This window comes from Bombus affinis, chromosome 5, assembly GCF_024516045.1.
Source record: "Bombus affinis isolate iyBomAffi1 chromosome 5, iyBomAffi1.2, whole genome shotgun sequence".
NCBI classification, from domain to species: Eukaryota; Metazoa; Arthropoda; class Insecta; order Hymenoptera; family Apidae; genus Bombus; species Bombus affinis.
The window spans coordinates 7,876,216-7,898,928 of NC_066348.1; the positions used below are offsets into that span (position 1 = coordinate 7,876,216).

General features: G+C 36.4%; 2 protein-coding genes and 1 pseudogene across 9 annotated transcripts in view; 1 reads left to right on the top strand and 2 right to left on the bottom strand.

Moving 5' to 3' along the window:
- The window catches only part of LOC126916525 (monocarboxylate transporter 10-like), a 335,858-nt gene that overhangs the window by 160,245 nt on the left and 152,900 nt on the right, over positions 1-22,713 (top strand). The window lies entirely within an intron of this gene.
- LOC126916999 (uncharacterized) lies at positions 776-4,893 on the bottom strand (annotated as a pseudogene).
- Positions 9,481-13,392, bottom strand: LOC126917000 (nose resistant to fluoxetine protein 6-like). Its single transcript, XM_050723384.1, has 13 exons — positions 13,170-13,392; positions 12,411-12,655; positions 11,993-12,186; positions 11,749-11,870; positions 11,361-11,603; positions 11,044-11,251; positions 10,798-10,963; positions 10,635-10,714; positions 10,475-10,570; positions 10,272-10,401; positions 10,022-10,196; positions 9,699-9,841; positions 9,481-9,615 (listed from the first exon to the last, which is right to left on the bottom strand). Exons 1-13 carry the CDS (start codon positions 13,390-13,392, stop codon positions 9,481-9,483), a joined length of 2,160 nt encoding a protein of 719 aa, XP_050579341.1.

A 22,713-nucleotide genomic window follows, 5' to 3' on the forward strand; every position in this document is an offset into this window, starting at 1 on the left:
ACGTTACAGGAAAAATTTATTGCGTCGTATTATTATCTATTAATTGCTGGCGACAATGTTATGGGAGTTTTACGATTTTATAAAGGATTTGATTTAAAATTCCTTTGTCGTGCAACACGTGAAAAATCGTACCAACTACACTTAAACGCTCTGAGAATATGTCATGTAACCATATAAATGACAATGCGAGCCAAATTATTTTCATGTACTCTTTTTGCAGACAATATTGATATGAATGAAGACATGCAGATGCGATGGATTGGAATAAAATGAGCGATAGAACAAAACGAGACAGATGGAATACAATGATTTATTTTGGAAGGAATCATTTCGTTGTATCTAAAACGGATTGTGTTATTTTCTATACTTCGTGTAGTTTTGATTCTTCTCGAATCAATTGTCTGAAAACAGCTTATAAAAACTTGTTTATTTCGCAGTTAGTTTGGATAATTGACGTTCTAAAACTCCTGTATTCCAGATAGTTATCCGTGACATTTATTTCCTTTCACGCCATATCATTTATTATCTTTTCGACGGTTGACCCCATGTCTCGTCAAGTAGAACGTACTCGCCTGTTACGAATGACACCCTATTTCGTCAAATAGTACACAGCGTTTAAAACTTATTATTTTAACTAATTAAAACTTATTATATTATATAATGTGTTGTACAATACAATGTAAAATGAAATTCAAATTCTGTGTTTTATGTGGTATCCTGATAACAAAATATTATGCTAGAACGACGCTCTGAGGTTGCTAATCGAAATTGAGGATCCTTTCTTACGGAAATAATCTGCGAAGAGTTTCAATGAAATCTGTTAATCCCTGACATTTTTGAAATTTGGTATTTCTAACTTACTGTATTGCTCAATCTGTGTTCCGTGCTAATGTTCATACCTTATTGTAGATTAAATTTAATAAACCGGGGCAGAATTTCTTAGTATACTTTGTTTTATATTCTATATTCGTATTATTATCCATTTATATAGATACGTTTTTGGAGATTTTTATAGTTGAACCTACAAGATCCTGACCCTCCTAGCGATAATTTCGTTATGAAGCCATTGAATACTTATTCTATCGCTTAGAAATTAACAGTTTACTGCAATGATCAGCGACTTGTGACTCTTCCCTCTTCTCCCTTTTCATCACTTCTTATTCTGGCATGAATTTTTCGAGTCGTTGAAGAACCCAGGTACCAGTAGCAGTAGTCTCATCACTCGTAATCGAGTATGACCAGTGACAATAAATCAACCATCCTCGCAAATTCGAAAATATTTAATTAAACAATCAGCGAGTCTCATCAATGCCAACATGTCTCATCCAAGATGCCATCGGACGTTTTTTTCGGATAAGTTTGTGCTTACGTTCAAATTGAGATACCATATCAAACACTTAATTTATATACCATCCGTTTAAATTAATTCTGACAGTTATTCTGCTGATAAATAATCTTTGTCAGCCTCTCTTCCTTGCAGCAAATAATCTTTGCAGCTACATGACTTTCGAGCTCGGCGTCTCGAATACTCTATGTGCATTTGAATTCTGAATAATGGATTAGGTTTCGATCATTCTTTGCTTGCCTTATGGTCTTGTGACGTGAACTTGCAACATCGTCCACGCGTTTTTTATCATGTTCTCCAAGGCTTTTGTTTTTTAACATGCAAAGCAAACGACAGTGTTAGGAAAGAGAAACAACTGCGAAAATGTCGCCCTGTACTCGCACGGCAAAAGCTTTTTCCTCTTTCAGTGATCTATATTTGTTTGCATATGAGCTTCTTTTCGTCTTCCAAATCACTTTCTTATCTACAATATCCTCGTTAATAATGAAAAACGTGGAAAACTTTTGCGCCAGTGATTCTCTTAACTAATTATTCTTCCCTAGTATTTTATTAAATTAAATAACATTATGAATAGCGAACCATGAAATGACATTATACAATCAATTTCAATAAGTTTAGAGATCACTGTCATAAAGATATATGATATTTTTCAATATTTCGATACTTAAAAGGCTAACTTCCTGTCATAAGTTTTCTAATTGGACGACTCAAACTAAGTTAGTGTTACAAACTTCTTTTTCGTGCACTAATAAATAATCGCAGAAGTGATGTAAACGGCATGTCGATTGTTGCGGATAACAGAATGGAAGCACTGAAACTACAAACAATCATTGTAACGGAGTAAATGCCCTGAAAAGCAGAAACGTTATTTCATGACACTAATATTACATCGAAATTGTCCGAACGAAATAATTTCATTATATTTACAACCGTGGCGATATTAAAGTAGAAAGCATAATAATTTAAAGAGTAAGCCAAAAGTATAATAACAGGGTTAAGGAGATAAGCAACATATGTTAATTTGCCCAAAACGACAAAAATATCTAGCGACAAGATTTTGTTTACGATACCTGCAAACGTAACAAGTATACTTGGGTGTAGTTTGCAATACATTAACTATTTCGCATTACACAAAAAGTATTTTTACAGTAAGAAGAATGACATTAACGTATTATTCAGTGACATGAAAAATGTCGACTTATCGCCATTATTCGTGGTGCATGCAACTACGAGCCAGGCAATGCCTACTGCCCAGCCTGTTCTGCTGAGTGCCAAATAAAGAACGGAGAGACCTAAGGATATGTTCTTGTTCGTGACTCCGAAGAGAATCAAACAATTACATAAAATTGCCAAGGACCAACCAACGATTAAGCTTTTCTGAAACATAAATTTAATCACATTATTGAAAGATGCAGAGAAACATAAAGTAATATAAATAATATTAGTAATATAAGTATATAAACGGAAAGTAAATATTTATAAGTATATTTACAAATTCCTTGTGTTATAAGGAATGTGAAACATTTTGTATGCTTACGTAGGCTGGTAATTATCCCGTGTAAATGAGTGATCCTATCGATGAGAGTAGCCAAGCAATGCCTATGCCAATGGCAATATGGTAATGCCTGAGATAATTGTTATTAGAGATCGGGTACGACTAGGCACTAAAGGGTTAAAAATCGAAATTACAAAGTCACGCGGAGAAGAAAACTGCCAAATACGAAGAACTGTATATCATTGGACAAGTACCAACTCCATGTGAGACACTGCAAACAGTATTTCTCTGCGAAACGAATTTTTTGTTGTAACGCGAACGACGTTTGTATTAAATTATGTGAGAAAGAATACGTACTAGCTCATCCCACCTATAGATGTTGTTGGTGTAAAGTATGTTATTCCACCAATATTTTTAACACTTGACATTTGCATGCTGAACGGGAAGAAGTGGTGATACATGATAATGCCAGGTAAAATTTAATATCGTTATTAATATAACGACGAAATATGCATGTGTAAGCCTTCGAATTTAATGTATTTTTTCTATAATCATCGAAATCTCATCTATAGAACTAATTAATCATCGATACTATACTTTACCTTATAGGTCGTTTGACAATCTTTTGAATATCTTCATTCATTCATTCCATTTACAACTAGTTCCTGGTCTTATCGTCGTTAATTCAGAAATGAATATGACAAGAGAAAACCACTCATAAAGAAAAAGGTATCAACCGATAATGTGAAGTTTCTTATGATTTGCGAGAGTATGTGATCGTCCATTGTATATACAAGCCATTTATTACCTGTGTACATGAGTGACTGTATTAAACAAATACATAGTAGGTCAGAAATCGGATCGGAGTAGTAAAATTAAAACATAGTTAAAATTCATTTCTTACTCAGAATATGAAATTCGAAGAATAATATGTGCTTCAGAATAATCCGTATCAATGTTAACGTTTTTAAACCGTAGAATAAGCGTAGTTTATCTTCACTCTTTTCCATCTTAAATATTTCCTCTACATTGGTGAGAACTGAAAAGCGCAGAAGATGTTGGCTGATGCGATTCTGCTTTGCCGACTTGGTGGGTACCGGTTCCTCATTGTCGGTTTCGCGTTTCTCTTCTATTACGTTCTCCAATTCTATTTAAAGTTAACCGTACGTTACATACATTCACATGATTCCCATTCTAACTCGAGGCGATAAAAATAATTAAGATTGTTAACGTGAGGGCAGTTTTGTGTTAAGTAATAGTTAATATCATGTATCACTGTATATGTAGCTTACCTATCGCGTTGTTACTTTCGAACGTAGACTTTTCCCTTTCTTTATTTAAACGTTTTCGATGCACGAAAACGTCGTATACTGTGGCCGCTATTACGGTAGCACACAACGATAGCAAAACTCCTCTGTAATCAGAATTTTAAAGTTCCTAGGTGGTATTTTATCGGATGCAGATTTCGACGTATGTAATATATATCTGACTAGACAAAAATTCGAGTTTTCAATTAGGAGCTTGCGGTTTACGTACATGATGGAGATCATTTTCGCAGAGAGTAGTCATTGATAATCATTCACCAAATCAATGACTTCCAGGAGTCTGAAGTTTATGGTAAAAAGTTGTCCAATAAAAAGAGTTTTATTATGGAAGACTTCATCTAGCATTGTAGCTACATCGTGTTTGGTGCAGGAAGCCGGTAGACAAAGTCCAAGTGTCACCAAATCCTAAAAGAAGAATTCGTCATAATCATAAAAACCGGTAATGTAAATCTGATTATGTCAATTGTGAAATTGACATATATCCACGTGTTTACTTCGTATGGTAATTCTTGGTGATATTGCACAGTGCTATTGTGCCGCGCATGTGCAATAAAAAAACGAAACTCAAAAGGTGAAAATTCTTCATCAGGGTTCCGGTATATCGAAGTGTTCCTTCGTACTTTCTCAGATAGAAGCAGCATGTGATTTTCAGAGTGAAGCTTGCAATCATGTCTAACCAATTATTGTTCCGGATGACAAATCCTCTTCATGGCTCTCCACTGGTATCCAACGCTTAAAAACACATGATATCTCATTGGAAAGAGCTCGCGATGCAATTAGCGATAAGGATCTGAAGCAGTGTGAAAATGAAGTGCACTGTTTGGAACCAACAGCATCAGCTGATCGGGAAAGCAATCACGACCATGATCGTAACTCTTAAGGAACCAGTTTCTTGTGCAACGCACGAAGAAAGTCTCAAGGTTGAGGTTTATACGCTGAACTAAAAACTACCGTCACGTAATTCGCGCGTAAAAAGTAAAAATCTTTCCCTGAAACGATGCATTTCTTTGACGAAAGGGCTTTCATCCTGTAACGAACGACCGTTTCTTAGATTTGTATTTGTCTAACTAGATTCTAAAAGGGACATAAAAAATTACTCGTGGATGCGTTTTATTTGACGGGAACAAAATCGTATTGTTGACTAATTGTAAAGTACGCTTCTAAGATCGTTCAAGTTTACTTTGTTTTCCCCATTTTTGACAAACATCCAAGCTTGTTTGAAATTTCGTCGACTCGACACTTTGTCGCATCGTTTTATTTTCTTCCCCTTATTTTACACCTTCTTAACTAAAGTGGCGAATCGCGGAATTTTCACGATCAAATTCTTTTTTATTGTTTTTCTTTTGTTATGAATAATATTGTATTCTATTCATTGTGAAGATTATAGGTCTCAAGGGAACTGCATCGTAGCAACTCAGCCGTTCTCTTGGAAAGAATTGTTAAAGTTTTAATTATTCTTAAATTGAATATAATTTATACATCGTGTTTTTGCGTGTACGTTCACATTTAATAAAAAAGTGCAGTGTTATTTACGAAGCAAGATTTTTTTTTCAAGGTTCCCATGACACGCTCTACCTGACCATTGGCCCTACTAACACCGCTAGCTATTAAGTGAAGTTTAATATGTTTACCTTGACAAAAATTTTGAAATTCTTTGCCTGTAAAACATCTTCCCTGATCCGCTATTACCCGGCAAGGACTGCCGAATAAAAATATTGCTGACTTAAACGCCTTTACAGCTCCTTTTACGCTCCTTTTACGCTCTATTGTGGAATGCTGCTTCCGAAAGCCGAATTGATGATCTGGCAGGGTTTTTAGATCTTCTAGGAGTGGAAGGAGTCGATTCGTTAGCAACTTCTCGAATAGTTTTGACAAAGTGGATAGAAGACTAATTGGGCGATGGGAGCTAGTTTCGTGTATTGGTTTTCCGGGTTTAGGGATGAGTGTAATTTGTGACGTTTTCCAGGTTTTGGGATAGTATTCAAGGCGAAGAATTGCGTTGAAGATTGAAGAAATGAGTGCAATCCCTTTTACAGGTAGTTCCTTAATTGCTTTGTTACTTATTTGATCATGTCCCGGTGCTTTTCTGGGGTTCAGATAATGGATTAATTCAGTAACCTTTAGAGAAGTGAAAGGTTTAATGGGGAGAGACATTTGGAGGGGAGAATGCAGGTATTCTGTTATTTCAGGAGCGGCATTAGAGGAATGAGTTTTGAAAACGTTGGATAGGTAGTTGGCGAAGAGGTTAGCTTTTTCCATAGGGCTTCGTGCCCATCGGCCTTGCGGACAGCGAATTGGTGGGATTATTTGGGGAGGACGCGTGAGTTTCCTGGAAGCCTCCCATAGTGAGTAGTTGGAGTCGGCAGAGGGGACAAATTGACGAGGTACTTTTGGAAACAGTCATTTTTGTATTTTTTAATGGTTTTGGTTAACTTCCTGATTGCGTTGTTTAGCTTGCGTTTGTCGTCCGGTGTTCTATGAGTTTGCCATACTTTTCTTAGTCATCGTTTTTCTGTAATTTTGTTTAATATGTAATGGGGATATTCGTGTTTACTGATAGAAGTCTTAGTAGGTGTTGAGGAGCGGATGGCGTTTATTATGCTCGTGTTCAAGTATTCTGTGGCAGTTTCGATATCTGCCTTTGTTTTTAGTGAGATTGAGGCAGAGGTTGAGCGCTTAAAGATTTCTCTAAAGAGCTGCCAGTTGGTGAGTTGGTTGTGAATAAGGCCATTAGGTGGGTTCTCGATTATTGCTGAACCGACTGTTGCTATTACGGGGGAGTGGTCGGAAGAGAGTTCAGTCGAGGGGTAGATTTGGACATGTCTGGGCGAGATATTTTTGGATATGAAGAAGTCGAGTAAGTCAGGGATTTTGTTAATGTCAGTGGGCCAGTATGTGGGTTCATATGTGGTGAGGTAGTTGAGATTGTTGGTGGTTATGCTTTGCAGGAGGTTTTTGCCTCTTGCTGTGACAAGTTGGCTGCCCCATTGGGTATGTTTGGCGTTATAGTCTCCTCCAGCTAAGAATCTATTGCCTAGGGCGTCAAAGAGGCTGTCGAAGTTCTCTTTGGCAATCGAGTGTCTGGGAGGGCAGTATAATGCTGAGGTGGTGATTGTACCATGGCGGTCTTCTATTGCTACGCTTGTGGCTTGAAGGTAGTCTTTCTGGAATGATGGAAGCTTGTAGTGCTTAATGCTGGATTTGATGATGATTCCGGTACCGCCGTATGCCTTTCCACTGGGGTGTTGGGTGTGGTAGAAGTTGTAGCCGTGTATTTTGAGGTAGTTTTTGTCGATGAAGTGGGTTTCAGATATGAGCATTACGTCGATTTGCTGTTGTTTTAAGAATAGTTCTAGTTCAAATTTGTGCTGAGTTAGACCGTTGGCGTTCCACAGAGCTATTCGCATTAGTTTTATTTTGCTTCTGTGCGTATAAATTTGTCCATAAAGAGTGTGAGTAGTGACAGCAAGTTGTTAATTTGCTCAGTTTGCTTTTCGATAAGTTTTTCGAGTCTGGTGAAGTTGTCTGTGTTTTGTGGGGTGGGAACACTATTTTCTGAGTGTTCACTGTGGGTTTTCGAGTTGTTTATGTTTCCTTGTGTTGCCTGAGCATAGGATATTGATGGTGTGGTGAGTTTTTGGGGTCTTGGTTCTTGTATGGTTATCTCCTTGGGCCTCAGCTTTGGATACTTAGTATTATGTAGTGTTTTATAGGCTGAGCATCCTTTGTAGTTCGCAGGGTGCTCTCCTTGACAGTGGATGCACTTTGCGGGGATTTCCGGGGATTTAGTGCATTGGTCAGCGGGGTGACTACCTGCACATTTTACGCACCGGAAGTTATGATTGCAGTATTTCTGCGTGTGGCCGTACCTTTGGCACCTTTTGCATTGTACTATCTCTTTCTTTACAAGAGGTGGTTCGAACTTAACTATGGAGTTCATTAGCCGGTTGACGTTGTAGATTTCTTTGTTATTTCCTTTTTGTTTTATATTTACGATAAATAGCGATAGTGGATTTTTTGTAACTCTATGTCTAATGTTGCTGATGTTGGTTACCTCGTGACCAAGTGTTTGAAGTTCGAACTTTAGTTCGTCTAGGTCGTCTGAGTGGTGGATATTGCATAGCACCACACGAAAAGGTCTTTCTTGCTTGAGCTGGTATGTGTGGAAGTTTGAACTTGTAGTCCTCTTTGCTGATATCTTTTTCAATGGACTTTATCATTGTTTGGATGTCGATAACGTCGTCAATGAATATTGGCGGGGGAGGGGGAATTCTTTGGGTATGGAGATTATTTACCGTTTCGGTTGTGTTCATGGAGTCTTCTGTAGTCTCCAGTATTGAGAACCTGTTGTAGGTGGTCACTTGGCTAGCTGGTGGTTTAGTTGGACTCTTGTTCACATTTGTCTTGATTGCTTCCAGCTTGCATTTATATAACAATTATAACAAATTTATATTTATATAGCAATTATAACAAATATAATTTTGATTTTTTTAATATTGTAGCGGTACTCGACAACAAATACCGCCACTCGACACTAACTAATAACGGAGATGGTAGCGCAGTTGGTAGCGCCTTAGGTTTCGAACGTTTGGGACCCGGGTTCGATTCCCGGCTTCCGTAGTCCTATTTCTCTTCCACACATCAAAATAGAAGAATATTAGCAGTACCCCAGCAGCGACATCTACAGCCGACAACGACAATTATCACGGATAACATATACCACCTCAATATTAAGATATAAAAAAGTAGTTTAAATTAAAAATATTACGGCTCCGCTATCTTGTTTTCATCATATAACCCTCAAGTTTACGTGACAGCCTTATGGTTATTTATATAACTACGAGAACTGGTCCGTTTATAGCCCGGTACATCATCCGTGCATATGACATGTTCCTAGAAAAGGCTTATGAGGCTAAGAGGCCCTTCAAATTGATTTCCAGTGACTTTGAGGATTAAGATAACTAAACACTAGAGCAGATATGTAGAGTTTTCCTAGAAGTGAGAATAATTTCAACAAAATAGGCAGAAAGAGAAATGAGAAAAAAGAGGAGAAAAAGGAAGAAAGAGATACGTTAATAATATATACTATACGATACAGTATAATGCTGGACATTTACGCTAAGCAACAGACGCTATTTTCCCAATTGTGGTTCCAGAGAACATCATAATAAATTAAAATGTTTCAAGATTTCGAGAGAGAGAGAAAGAGAGAGAGGGACAGACAGGCAGAGACGGAGACGAACATACAGCCAGAGAAAGTGTATCGAGGGAGGTAATTTCATTAGTTTATTAAATGAGGTGCTTACAAATATGTATTAGCATGTGTTTTTCTGCATTCTTTCTAGATTATTGTACAATCGGATGAGTGATAAAAACGGCATTTCCGTTGTTGCGGATAGAACAATAGCAGCAGTGAAACTGCATATAACCATTGCAATTAAAGTACAGATCTGAAAAAACATAATATGTTATTATTATATAGGATTCATATTACATTGCAATTGTTCGAATGAAACTAACTTATCGTACTTACCGTATTGGTGTAATAGAAAAAGAGAGAATAATTATTTGAGGAATATAACAAATAAATAATAATACAATGTATGAGATAAGCGCCATACGTTAATTTACCTAAAGGGACGAAAATATCCAGCGATAAGATTTTGTTCACCATACCTGCAAACGTAACAAATATACTTGGGTGTAGTTTGCAATACATTAACTATTTCGCATTTGACAAAAAGTATTTTTACAGTAAGAAGAATGATATTATCGCATTAATCAGTGATTTGAAGACATTAACATATTAGAATGACATTAACATATTATTCAGTGACATGAAAAATGTCGACTTACCGCCATTATTCGTGGTGCATGCAACTACGAGCCAGGCAATGCCTACTGCCCAGCCTGTTCTACTGAGGGCCAAATAAAGAACGGAGAGACCTAAGGATATGTTCTTGTTCGTGACTCCGAGGAGAATCGAACAATTACATAAAATTGCCAAGGACCAACCGACGATTAAGCTTTTCTGAAACATAAATTTAATCACATTATTGAAAGATGCAGAGAAATATAAGTCTAACGACCAAATAGTAAACATTACTTTTGATAAATGCAATTTGTAATTCCATTTTGCAAGAAGGTGACATGTGGCCATTCCTATGAGATATGGCGGTATTCTACACCACGGTCGTATATAAAAGTATGTCAGCGTCTTATATTGTTCGTCCAATCTAGAAAAGTAAATATAATTATATTCACAAATTTCTTATGTTATAAAGAATGTTAAACATTTTGCATGCTTACGTAGGCTGGTAATTAAGAGTGTATCCCGTATAAAATAGTGATCCTATCGATGAAACTAGCGTAACAATGCCTATACCCACGGCAATATTGTAATGCCTGAAACAGCCGATTTATAGCCCGGGTAAAACTAAGGAATTAAAGAACGAAATTACAAACTCACGTGATCGATAAAGTTAGAAGAAAACTGCCAAATACGAAGAACTGCATATCATTGGGCAAGTACCAACTCCATGTGAGACACTGCAAACAGTATTTCTCTTCGAAAGGAATTCTTTTGTAGTAACGCGAACAAGGCAATAAATTATGTGAGAAAGTATACGTACTAGCTCATCCCACCTATAGAAGTTGTTGATGTAAAGTATATTAGTCCACCAATATTTGGAACACATAACTTTTGGATGCTCAAGGGGAAGAATCGCTGAGACATGATCATGCCAGGTAAAATTCAATATTGCTATCAATATAACGACGAAATATGCAGGTGTAAGCCTTCGAAGTTAATACATTTATTTTATTATCATCAAAATCTCATCGATATAACTAATTAAGCATTGATACTATACTATTACCTTATATATCGTTTGACAATCTTTTGAAAAAATTCGTTCATCCTTTTTGCTATAGGCGGAATTCCCGGATATTTTCGTCGTTCCTTCAGAAATGTGTACGACAACAGAAAACCACTCATGAAGAAAAATGCATCCACCGATAATGTGAAGTTGGATACAATTTGAAAGAATACATTTTGAGCCATTATATATATAAGCCATCTGTTACCTGTATACATGAGTGACCGCATTAAAAAAGCTCATGGTAGATCAGAAATCGGATCGGATACACTAATCGGAATAGTATGATTAAAACATCATTAAAATTAATTTCTTACTCAGAACATAAAGTGCATAGAACACTATGTGCCCCACAATAATCCATATCATTGTCAACGTTTTCAAGCCGTAAAATACTCGCAAATTATCACCATTCTTTTCCGGTTTAAATATTTTTTCTACATTGTTGAGAAATGAAAAACATAGAAGACGTTCGCTGATACGATTCAGCTGCCTCGATTCGGGGGGTGCCAGTTCCTCATTGTCGGTTTCGCGTTTCTCTTCTCTTACGTTTTCCAATTCTATTTAAAGTTAACCGTACGTTACATACATTCACATGATTCCCCTTCCAACTCGAGGCGATAAAAATAATTAAGATTGTTAACGTGAGGGCAGTTTTGTGTTAAGTAATAGTTAATATCATGTATCACTGTATATGTAGCTTACCTATCGCGTTGTCACTTTCGAACGTAAACTTTTCCCTTTCTTTATTTAAACGCTTTCGATGAATGAAAACGTCATATATTGTGGCCGCTATTACGGTAGTACACAACGATAGCAAAACTCCTCTGTAATCAGAATTTTAAAGTCCATAGGTGGTATTTTATCGGATGCATATCTCGACTTTTATAATACATATCTGGCTAGATAAAAATTCGAGTTTTCAATTAGAAGCTTGAAGTTTACGTACATGATGGAGATCATTTTCGCAGAGAGTAGCCATTGATGATCATCCACCAAATCGGAGACTTCGATCAACTGGAAGTGTATATTAAAAAGCTTTCCAATGAAAAGTGTCTCATTACGAAATACTTTATCAAGCATAGTGGCAACGTCGCCTATGCTGCAGGACGCCGGTAAACAAAGTCCAAGCGTGACCAAATCCTAAAATGGGCGCAGTTTTTCAAATTTATGATCGTCCGTCGTGATCGTAAAGATTTCATGAAATATATTAATGTTAATGATATTATATTTCAATATTATTTTCATGCGATAAGTTCTTAATTGACTGCATAAACTGGCTACGTACTAATTGTGATTCGCATTGCAACTTGAATCGTTAGGGATATACATTCGAAATACAAAAACTAAAATATCCATTTGCTTACTTCGTCTTCCACTTCTATATGATATTGTACAGTGCTATTGTGCCGCGCACGTGCAATAAAGAAACGAAACTGAAAAGATGAATACTCTTCATTCGGGTTCCGGTATATCGAATTGTTCTTTCGTATTTTCTCCGATAGATGTGCCGTCTGATTTTCAGAGAAAAGCTTGCAAGTATATTGGTCTCCTAACCAATGATTATTTCCGATGACAAATCCCCCGGATGGTGCACCACTGGTATCTAACGCTTAAAAAACACATGATATCTCATTGGAAACAGCTCATGATGCAATTAGCATGAGGATCTGAAGTGGTGGGAAAATTAAGCGCATCGTTTGAAACCAACAGCATCACCTGATTAGGAAAACAGTGACGATGACGATCGCAGTTATTCCACGCCCTGTATGAAGGAACTAGTTTCTTATGCAATGTACAAGGAAAGTCGCAAGGTCGAGAATTGGCTCGATAAAAAGTTGCGCATCTTACAATCGCGATGTAACGTTGTGGTATCGTGATCAGAACAATCCTCGCGGTTGCACAGGAGTTGTTTCTCTTGATTTTAATTAGAATTTTCCGCGGTACAAACGTGTTCATCGAGAACATGTCACGAAGCACAATCGCAAACACGGTATACATCTTTTTGAATAACGGTCGGTTATACGTATTTCGTTTAGTTTGCTCCCTTCTTTCCTTTTGCTGTAATTGACTAGCGGTAGCTTCGCGGAACCAAATTCGGTTATATATCTTAAAATTCTATTAACCTCTTAGAGCCCAAAGTATCTGGTTATCCACCGCATTTCGAAATTCATCTATCTGGGTCCGACATCTGCTGGAATTTAGAAGATCAGCATTTTCCAAAACCGCGTACACTGGAAGTAGCTTCCTCGTGGTTATCGGGTCTAGTGCGGTCGCTTGTATTGACACGTAAAAGCTTGTTAAAGATAGAAGGGATAACCATATCCACGAAATTCTTCCGCACTTCATACTTTGAAATGAGATTTACACTTGAATTATTAGAATTAACTATTGAGGAATATCGGCAGCCACGGGAATGTATTTTATTCTCTTGTTCGCAGTAAGGTACGTTGCTGCTCTTACTATGTTCGATCGAAAATGCGACTGCGTTGAACGGGGCTCGAATGGCGAATGGAGCTCGAGAGACCCAACGCTCTCCGATAAGATTGAAGCTCGATAATGCGAATTTGATACAGGACACATCATTGGTGATGTAAAATAACGCAATCATTTTATTTGCTACACTCCTCGCCAAAAAGATAGCCGAGGTGTGCTATCTTCAGTTTTTCAACGACGCATGTAAAATTTTTCGTTTGTAACGTATAATATATAACGTTCTTTGAAAGTAATTAAAAATGTTATGAGGTTTAGTGCGTAAGAAAAAAAAGTGTTGTATTTTATGAAGGAAATGATAGCATATGTACAATAAAAAAATAATAAGCAACATAAATTGTAACTGACAATAATTACTTATCAAATATATATACTTACTTAATAATAGGTACATCCCGTTTATTTTCTGTTACTTTTATTATACGATTTGGTATCGATTTATATAGTTTCTGGATATAATTTTGACTTAACGTAACCCATTCGCGTACAATTGCATTTTTTAATTCTTGTACGTGTTGATACTGCTTTCCATTCGCATATACCCCGTGAACAAATTCTGCCCAGCAATTTTCAATAATATTATGATCCGGAGAGCGTGCAAGCTACAGATGCATTATCTTGTTGAAAGATGTAATCAGTTCCAGAAATGCGTCCTGCATGATTATTTATTTGTTCTTTGATTAAATTTATGTATCGGACACTATTCATTCTCCCATTGATGAACTTGATACTTATCTTGCCGAAATAACCGATGCCGGTCCAAATCATCACGCTGCCTCCTCCCATTTGTCGTCGAATTGCTGATATCGTCTCTTTTCTTATGTCATGAAAATAATATTGGAACCCATCAGGACCATCCAAGTTGAATCTTTTTCGTCTGAAAATAATACCTTTCTTCATTTTTTTCCCCAATGCATTCTTTCTTTTGCAAAGCGTAAACGTTCTGCTTTGTGTTTCGTTGTTAACGAAGGTTTCTTTTTCAACTTTAGTCTCTTAATATTTTTGCAGGGTAGTAGAACTCGGCGAACACTTGAAACACTAGCACTAACACTAGATTTTCCATTATTTGCTTCGTTGTTAACTGCGAGTTGGAAACTACACGTAAAATTGCTCGCTTATCACGATCGGATGACGATGACGGCCGACCAGTACTTTTCTTTTTGTCATAATCTTGAACATTTTTTAAGAAATTATGTATTACTTTACGACTTCTTTTTATTACTTTCGATATTTTTGCTACTGATAACTGTTGCTGTTTTAGTTCAAGAATTCGCTTTTTTTTTTTTTTAGACTCGTTTAATTTTTTTCCGCGTCCCATATTTACAAATTTATATATTATTGCACTGTAATCTCCACTCGTTGATAGATCATGAACTACTGAGCAATTTCTAAACGTACTAGCAGAGTGCGCTATTATTTCGTTCTTAAAATAGAACAATATTTTTTGTTACACACTAAACCTCATAAAATTTTTAATTATTTCAACGAACGTTATATATTATACGTTACAGACGAAAAACTTTACATGTGTCATTGAGAAATTAAAAATAGCACACCTCGACTCTCTTTTTGGCGAGGAGTGTACGTTCGCTGGCTGCGGCCAATTAACATTCCACTTTCATATGCATGTCTGCGTAAAATCTTGACCGGTTTGTTATTTCATCGACTTTTACCGCTACGTAATTCACGCGTAACAATTTTTTTTTTTATTTGGGACATTTTTTACAATCAATTGTCATAGAGAATTATAAGCAAATTATTTTGGCATGGTGCTGTAACTTGGATTATAAGAGTTTATAGTATGTTTGATTCTCGTTGAATCCAATGCTTAAATCTAAAGGGTATTGTCTTTTTAATCTGCGGATCTGGTCCGTCGTGTCAAGTAATTGGGTAACTAATGGGTTTTGGTGGTTGTTAATTCTTATATTATATCTGTTACTGAATTTGGATATTTCTTCTTTAACTGTGGGTATCTTAAGGTCGCGATGTATTGTTTCGTTGGTAACATACCAAAGTGCGTCTATTAAGAATCTTAAGCTCTATCGTAGAATGGCATTATTTTCAAATCCTCTAATAGTGGAAGGAGTCGTTTCGTTAGCATCTTCTCAAATAGTTTGGACAAAGTGGGTAAAAAACTAATTGGGCAATAAGAGCTCTAGTTTCGTGTATTGGTTTTCCAGGTTTAGGGATAAGAGTAATCAATGATATTTTCCAAGACCTAGGATAGTATTTAAGGCGAAGAATTGCATTAAAAATAGAAGTGATGAGAGCAATCCCTTTTATGGGAATCCCTTTGTTACTTATCTGATCATGTTGTCTGATGTTTTCCTGGGATTTAGACGACAGATTAAATCTGTAACTTCCAGAGATAAGAAATGCTCAATAGGAGAAGACATCTGGAAGGGAGAGTGCAAGTGAAGACATCAGTTAAGTGACTTGCAAACAAGTTGGCTTTATGTATAGGGTACGCGCCCATCCACCTTGCGGACAACGAATTGGAGGGATACGCGTAACAAATAAAAATCTTTTCCTTCGTCGACATACTCCTTCGACGCAAGAGCCTTTACTCGTAACGAACGCTTGTTTCTTAGATTCATATTCGTCGAACTGGTTTCTTAAACGGGCATGAAAAAATTAATTAAATAATTTGATCGATAAGACCGTGCCGTTTTCTAGTTGCCAAGAATGCTTTTAAGATCGTTCAAATTTCTCGCCGTCTTTTGCATTTTCGAGGAACATCCACAGAGCTGGATTGAAATCTTGTCGACTCGATCTTTTTTCCTTTGTTTTGCACCTTTGCATCTTGTCGATCAAGATGTTAAGATGGCACACCGCAGTGCAAATTTTTATAAAATACACGCAGTACACCTTCCTCCACAATTTGTCCAATCAAAATTTCGCCTGTTCAATGTCCAAAAAAAAAAGTAACGGTTGTTCCATTCGAAACGACCAAAACATAGGAATCATTCTAAGCAATTTTATGATACCAGCTTCCGCGGGAAAACTCCTTTTAGCAATGGTGACAATGTTTTTAATTTTCCATGTCTATCGTGTTCTCAATACCCAAGCGTATCGTAAACACAGCTACTTCCGAATAGTAATTTAACTAATCGAAACCTGGCTGCTATGATGGCAGCATATGAAAGTAATGAAACTCCTCTGTAATCAAAATTTTTAAGTTTCTAGTCGATTTTTCATCGGGCGCAGATCTTGATATATAGCATGTATCCCCATCGGTGATAAGAATTCGAACTTTCAATAATGAAATTTGGAATTTCGTAGAGAGATGGTCGTCGACCTTCCGCCAAATCGGAGATTTTGATCAGCCTCAAATCTGTATAAAAAAGATTTCCGGGGAAAAGAATTTCATTATGAAATATTATGACATAGTCATAATATTATTATGACTTCATCCATCATAGTGATGACTTTGTCACGTAAAATAAAAAACGGATAGCACAGAGAAAGTGGTATACCTGATCATAGGCGCGAACGGTTGCAAGACCCGAGTGTAATGGGGGTCGTCTCCCAAGGAAGACAAAGGAAAAGATCGAAGGGCAATCATTATCATTTGAGAATTGGAATGCATTGAGCGGTTCAGACGAATAAGTCAAAGTCTCTTAGTCAAACGAATACATCGAGAAATATCATAAAGACGGGTCGAATTACAGTAGCAAACTAATTGTATCATCGTTAAATCATTTGTGACGTGTTCGCTATAATTTTAAATATTGTTGGAAACAGAAGCTTATATTAACTCTGTTAATTCAGTGTTACAATCATTTCAACTATCTCTGTTATCCTAATCGAAACAAAGGAACGACTGATTCGTGGCGTCGATTATCAGAATTGTAGCGAGAATTTACGCATCTCTCTGACGCGTTCTCCTTGCGATCGCGTCTCTTCGCGAACGGCCGTAACATACATCGTTAATTTGCTGTATAAATCATACTGATGATTACATATTGATTACAAGTAGCATTGCGACTCGAATCGTTGGATATATGGATTCCAGATGCAAACACTGACATATCCATGTACTTACTTTGTTTTCTGATTTTATGCGATATTGCACGGCGCTATTGTGCCGCATACGTCCAATAAAAAGTCGAAACTCAAAACGCGAATGTTCCTCGTTTGGGTTCCGGGATATCGAATTGTTCTTTCATACTTTCTGTCACAGAAATGGCATGCAATTTTTGGAGCAAGTCGTGAATCCCCTGGGTGGTACGTTATTGGTGTCCAAAAACGGTTTCAGAAATACATGATCCTGTAATGGAAGCAACTGATCTTGAAAAGAGATACACTTCTGTTTCGACGGTTGATTCGATGAAAAATTATGTATATGACACAATCGCGACATAACGCGACGTAATTAAACTGTCGCGGTTGCACAAGAATTATTTTTATGTTTTTTGAATTTAACCGACTGTATAACTTGCTGAATCGTAATTAATTATGCATGTTTCGATTTATTTGCCTCCCTTTTCTTTCCGCAATCGTAATGGACTTTTAGTAGCTTCGTCGAACGATGTTTGTCAAGGTATCTTAAAAGTTCTTTTACCTCCTAGTCCCCAATGTATCTAATTATTTATAGCATTGCGAAATTTAACTATTCCTATTCGACTCAGCAAAATTTTTATCAAAAAATAATGTTCTCCAAATGGTGTGTTGGTTGTATAATCATTAGCATAACAGGTTTCTATTTTTCAAACGTTTGTATTTATATCAGAAAACGAGATCTTTTGTTTTTCTTCGCTCGAAGCGAATAGTAATAATATTCAGTCAAATACTTGATTCCGAAGAAAAATATTCATTTCGTCAAAGTAGTGGAGGAAAACTGAACGCCCATTTGAAATCATGCAAAGCTAGAAAATCCTTATCCTTACCAATTAGAAACTATTATTTTATATAAAAAGAGACTATAAATATATGTTTGTTCTGGATGCAACTACTATAGGTAACATATAACAAAAATATATATTATGTAAAGTGAAAGTTGTTGAAGTTACCCGGATAGAGATATAAAACTACAAATAAAAAGTATAAATTAAATTAAATTTGATATGGTGGTTTGTTATTTTGTGATAAAAATCATAGATAAATATACCATTCTCTTTGACATTCCATGCATTATATACAGTTTCCCTTCTATATGAAATATACGTTGATTTCTACATCTGCATTAAACAATAATGCTATTTATCACAATTGATCGAATAATGTAACAACGGTAGTAATTAAAATTGTATTTTACAATCTAATGATTGCATGAAATATACGCGTATACTACGAGATGTTTCCATTTTTTTTTCTAAATGTAGATAGATGTTCCATTTTACATTATGTTACGGCTGGCGTCACATGAACATTGGAACGACAGACGTTACGACGGACGTTGCAATGCTCATCTGGCCGCGGACGAGTGTTCGTTACGTTTATGCTCCACATAAGATGCTTTAGTAAACGTTTAATGTTTACACCTCGACGTGAGACGAGGCAGTAGGTGAAACGACCAAATATAATGTATACAATACACATGCTTTGTCATAAATTTTCTAAATAAGAGATTATAAAATGATGGAGATTCCAATGTAGTATCGGAACTTCGACATTGTTAAAGTTTCTCAAAAAAATTTTTCCAATTTTGTGAAGAAGATGACATATTTATAGCTAATAATAAATTGTTATGAGTTGTGAGGATCGTTTGGTCGTTGATCTCTTATCACGCGACAGCATTTCATTCGGGGCATCGAGGAGGGTGTCACGTAAAATAAAAAAGGGGTAGCTCAGACGAAGAGAAAAATAAAATGTAGAAAAATATAAAAGAGAATTTATTTCTTGAACTCTGAGTTTACATTGACTGCGATTTGATCCTGAGCTCCAGCCGTGACTTTCCAAGACTGAAGCTCTTACAATTTGACTTTCGGTGGGATCTGTTCCTTTTTTCCTTTGTTGCCCCTCGATATCCCCACTACGCTGTAGTCGTACGTGATCGTTGCCATGCACACCTTCTTCTAGAACATTCAGTGGAAGGATCGTTAGGATATCGATGACTCATTAGGCACTTCGGCGAAATGCATTGTCGCCAAGGCAGCCACATCTTTATCTCCATCATCGGTCCATTAGATTTGAAGGGTGCCGGTCGTGATAATGGCAGAAACACGGTGCAGCACACGCTGGACTTTGTCCGGAGTGGGAGTTGTCCCGCTACATCCTGCGGCACATCGTAGGCGAAAGATTGACTCCCTAGGCGATCGTAAAAACGATGCTGAGCGGGCCACAGAAATATGAGGCTGTCCAATAATCACCTCTAGAGCCAAATTCAACAGTCAGGAAATTTTTAGGACTGGTTCGATCAAGAGGACGTGGGAGGGGAGTGCAACGGTAACATAATTGCTAAGAGGTCCTTGGAGCACTCCTGTCATACGCGTGGGATGGTCATTGTGGAATTTTAGTTGGTGAGAGTCCGACACTACTCTGCTGCTGTCGATTATTATTAGAAACGGAATGTCATGAAGATTTCTCCACGTGCAAAAAAAAGAAGCTCATTCGGGGCATATATTTAAGAAACCGTTAATATACATATACACATATAATATATATATACTGTTAATATACATATAATTATATATTTTGTTGTGTGATGTGGAGAGGACTTTCAGAGCGTATTTTATACTTGGAAACTACCTTCGTCGATATAGTGCCATATATTTGGTTTCGAAGAGGATACTGTTAACTTTGCATGTTCGATGTACCCCTCTAATTAACCTTAAAGCGATGTTTTATTGCTTTTAATATAGGTGGTTTGGCAGGGCCGTATATTGTTGAGTCGTAGTCTATCTTGGATGAACTTATGTAGTGGTTGGTATGTTTTTAAGGATCGATACAACAATTGCTTCCATTCAGCTGCTGAGAAAGACTACGTGGGTCCATACGCATTTGAAGATTTTAAGCAGATATTTCGTTCCAGATTTATGGAATTGTTTTAAAATATCAAATCACTTTCTGGACTTTTTCCAGAAAATACGTCTGCACGTGCGAATGCGGCGAAGAAAAGAAAGTATTTGTCGCTTGTAACCCGAAGAACGTACGTTTCATGCACTTGTTCTTTATGTTTGTTTCGAAGGACGTACTACTCCTCTAACATAACGTTGCAGGTTCAACGGTTAATAGCATGATTGGTAATATCAATTTCCGATTTGTTTTATGGATCCGATAGCAAATATAAAAATAAATATTCGTTTATATGAATGACGCAGCGGCGTATCAAACTTTTGAGTTATGAAAGTTGCAAATTTTTATAAGCCTAAATTTACGAATCTTTGAATTCGTAAAATAAAATTCATCTTATTTTTCTTCTGATATCCATCTTGTCCTTGGCACGTTAATGTTACAACCTTGTCATGCTAATCTTACATCTAAACTACAAAATCATCAAAGGCTTTTTAGTGCTTATATAAGTGTTTATGTAAAGAAGGTATAGCTTAGCTTTAGCTATAAATTTCAGTAGATATACGATGAAACAATTAAGTATCGTTCATGGCAACGAAAGTGACGTGTAACTCTAAAAACGCATTTTAAGGAAACAGTCATACTGACGAACGTAACAGCGACATTACATAACATGCGTTTGAGTTTAATGCACAATTTCTAATTATGATTTTCGTTTCACTTATACTTTTGTATATTTAACATATCTTTATTTAACAGGTATGCGGAACATTTCCCGTAGACTGTTATACGTTTGTTATAATAATCACCATCATAAATACATCTATAACGAATGCGAAAAATTTAGGAAGAATTATTTCGCTTCGCTTTTCTTCGCGCACCATTATACAATCGCAGTAATGACATAAACGGCATTTCAATTGTTGCACATAGGAGAATAGAAGCACTAAAACTACAAACAGCCATTGTAACTAACAGGGTACCCCGAAAAACAGAATTGTTATTTCATAATATAATAGTAATATTACATCGAAATTGTCCAAATGAAATAGTTTCATCATTGTAAGTACAATGGTGACGTTATCAACGTAGAAAGGATAATAACATGAAGAAAGAACCGAAAGTACAAAAATAGGGTTTAGAAGATAAACACCATACGTAAATTTACTCAAAATAACGAACATATCTAGTGATAAGATTTTCTTTACGATACCTGCAAACGTATCAAATATACTTGGGTGTAATTTACAATAAGAAGAATGACATTAACGCATTAATGAGTGACATGAAAAATGTCGACTTACCGCCATTATTCGCAGTGCATGCAACTACGAGCCAGACAATACTTAATGCCCAGCTTGTTCTACTGAGGGCCAAATACAAAACGGATAGACCTAAGGATATGTTCTTGTTCACGAGTCCGAAAAGAATTGAACAATTACATAAAATTGCCAAAGACCAACCAACGATTAAGCTTTTCTGAAATATAAATTTAATCACATTATTGGAAGATGCACAGAAATATAAGTCTAATGAACAAATAGTATACATTATTTTTGATAAATGTAATTTGTAATTCCATTTTGTAAGAAGCTGACATGTAGCCATTCCTATGTGACATGGCGATATTCTACACCACGGTCGTATATAAATGTATGTCTTCGTGTTATATTGTTCGTCAATCCTAGGAAAGTAAATATTCATATATTTACACATTCCCTGTGTTATAAACTATGTTATAAAATAAAAAAAAATGTTAAAAATTTAGTATATTTCCGAAGATTGGTAATTAAGTGTGTATCCCTTGTGAACGAATGATCCTATCGATGAAACTAACGTAAAAAGGCCTAAACCAATGGCAATATTATAATGTCTGCAATAGTCGATTTTAGCGGCTGGGTAAAATTGGCCAATGAATGAGTACAAAACCAAATTTCAAACTCATGTGATCGATAACATTAAGAGACAACAGCCAAATACGAAGAACTGCATATCATTGGGCAAGTACCAATTCCAAATGAGACACTGCAAACAGTACTTCTCTTCGAAACGATTCTTTTCTAATATAGTATGAGGAAAAAGCCTGGTTAGAAATCGATCAAAACAATGTCGTCTGTCCTTTGGTCATTAGTTTACATATGGAAAAAAGCCTATGTGACTAAAGTCACCTAACAGGACGGCATTAGAGAGGGGAAAATATAACGCCAACGGAGGAAGACGATT

What these genes read in the sequence shown, in the direction of transcription:
- LOC126917000 (XM_050723384.1), bottom strand. Translation starts at nt 13,392, where the DNA reads ATGAAGTGCGGAAGAATTTCGTGGATATGGTTATCCCTTCTATCTTTA. An exon ending in ACTCTTAATTACCAGCCTAC is followed by an intron (nt 10,402 to 10,474) that starts GTAAGCATGCAA and finishes TTACTTTTCTAG; the next exon opens with ATTGGACGAACAATATAAGA. An exon ending in TTTTCTATTACACCAATACG is followed by an intron (nt 9,616 to 9,698) that starts GTAAGTACGATA and finishes ATGTTTTTTCAG; the next exon opens with ATCTGTACTTTAATTGCAAT.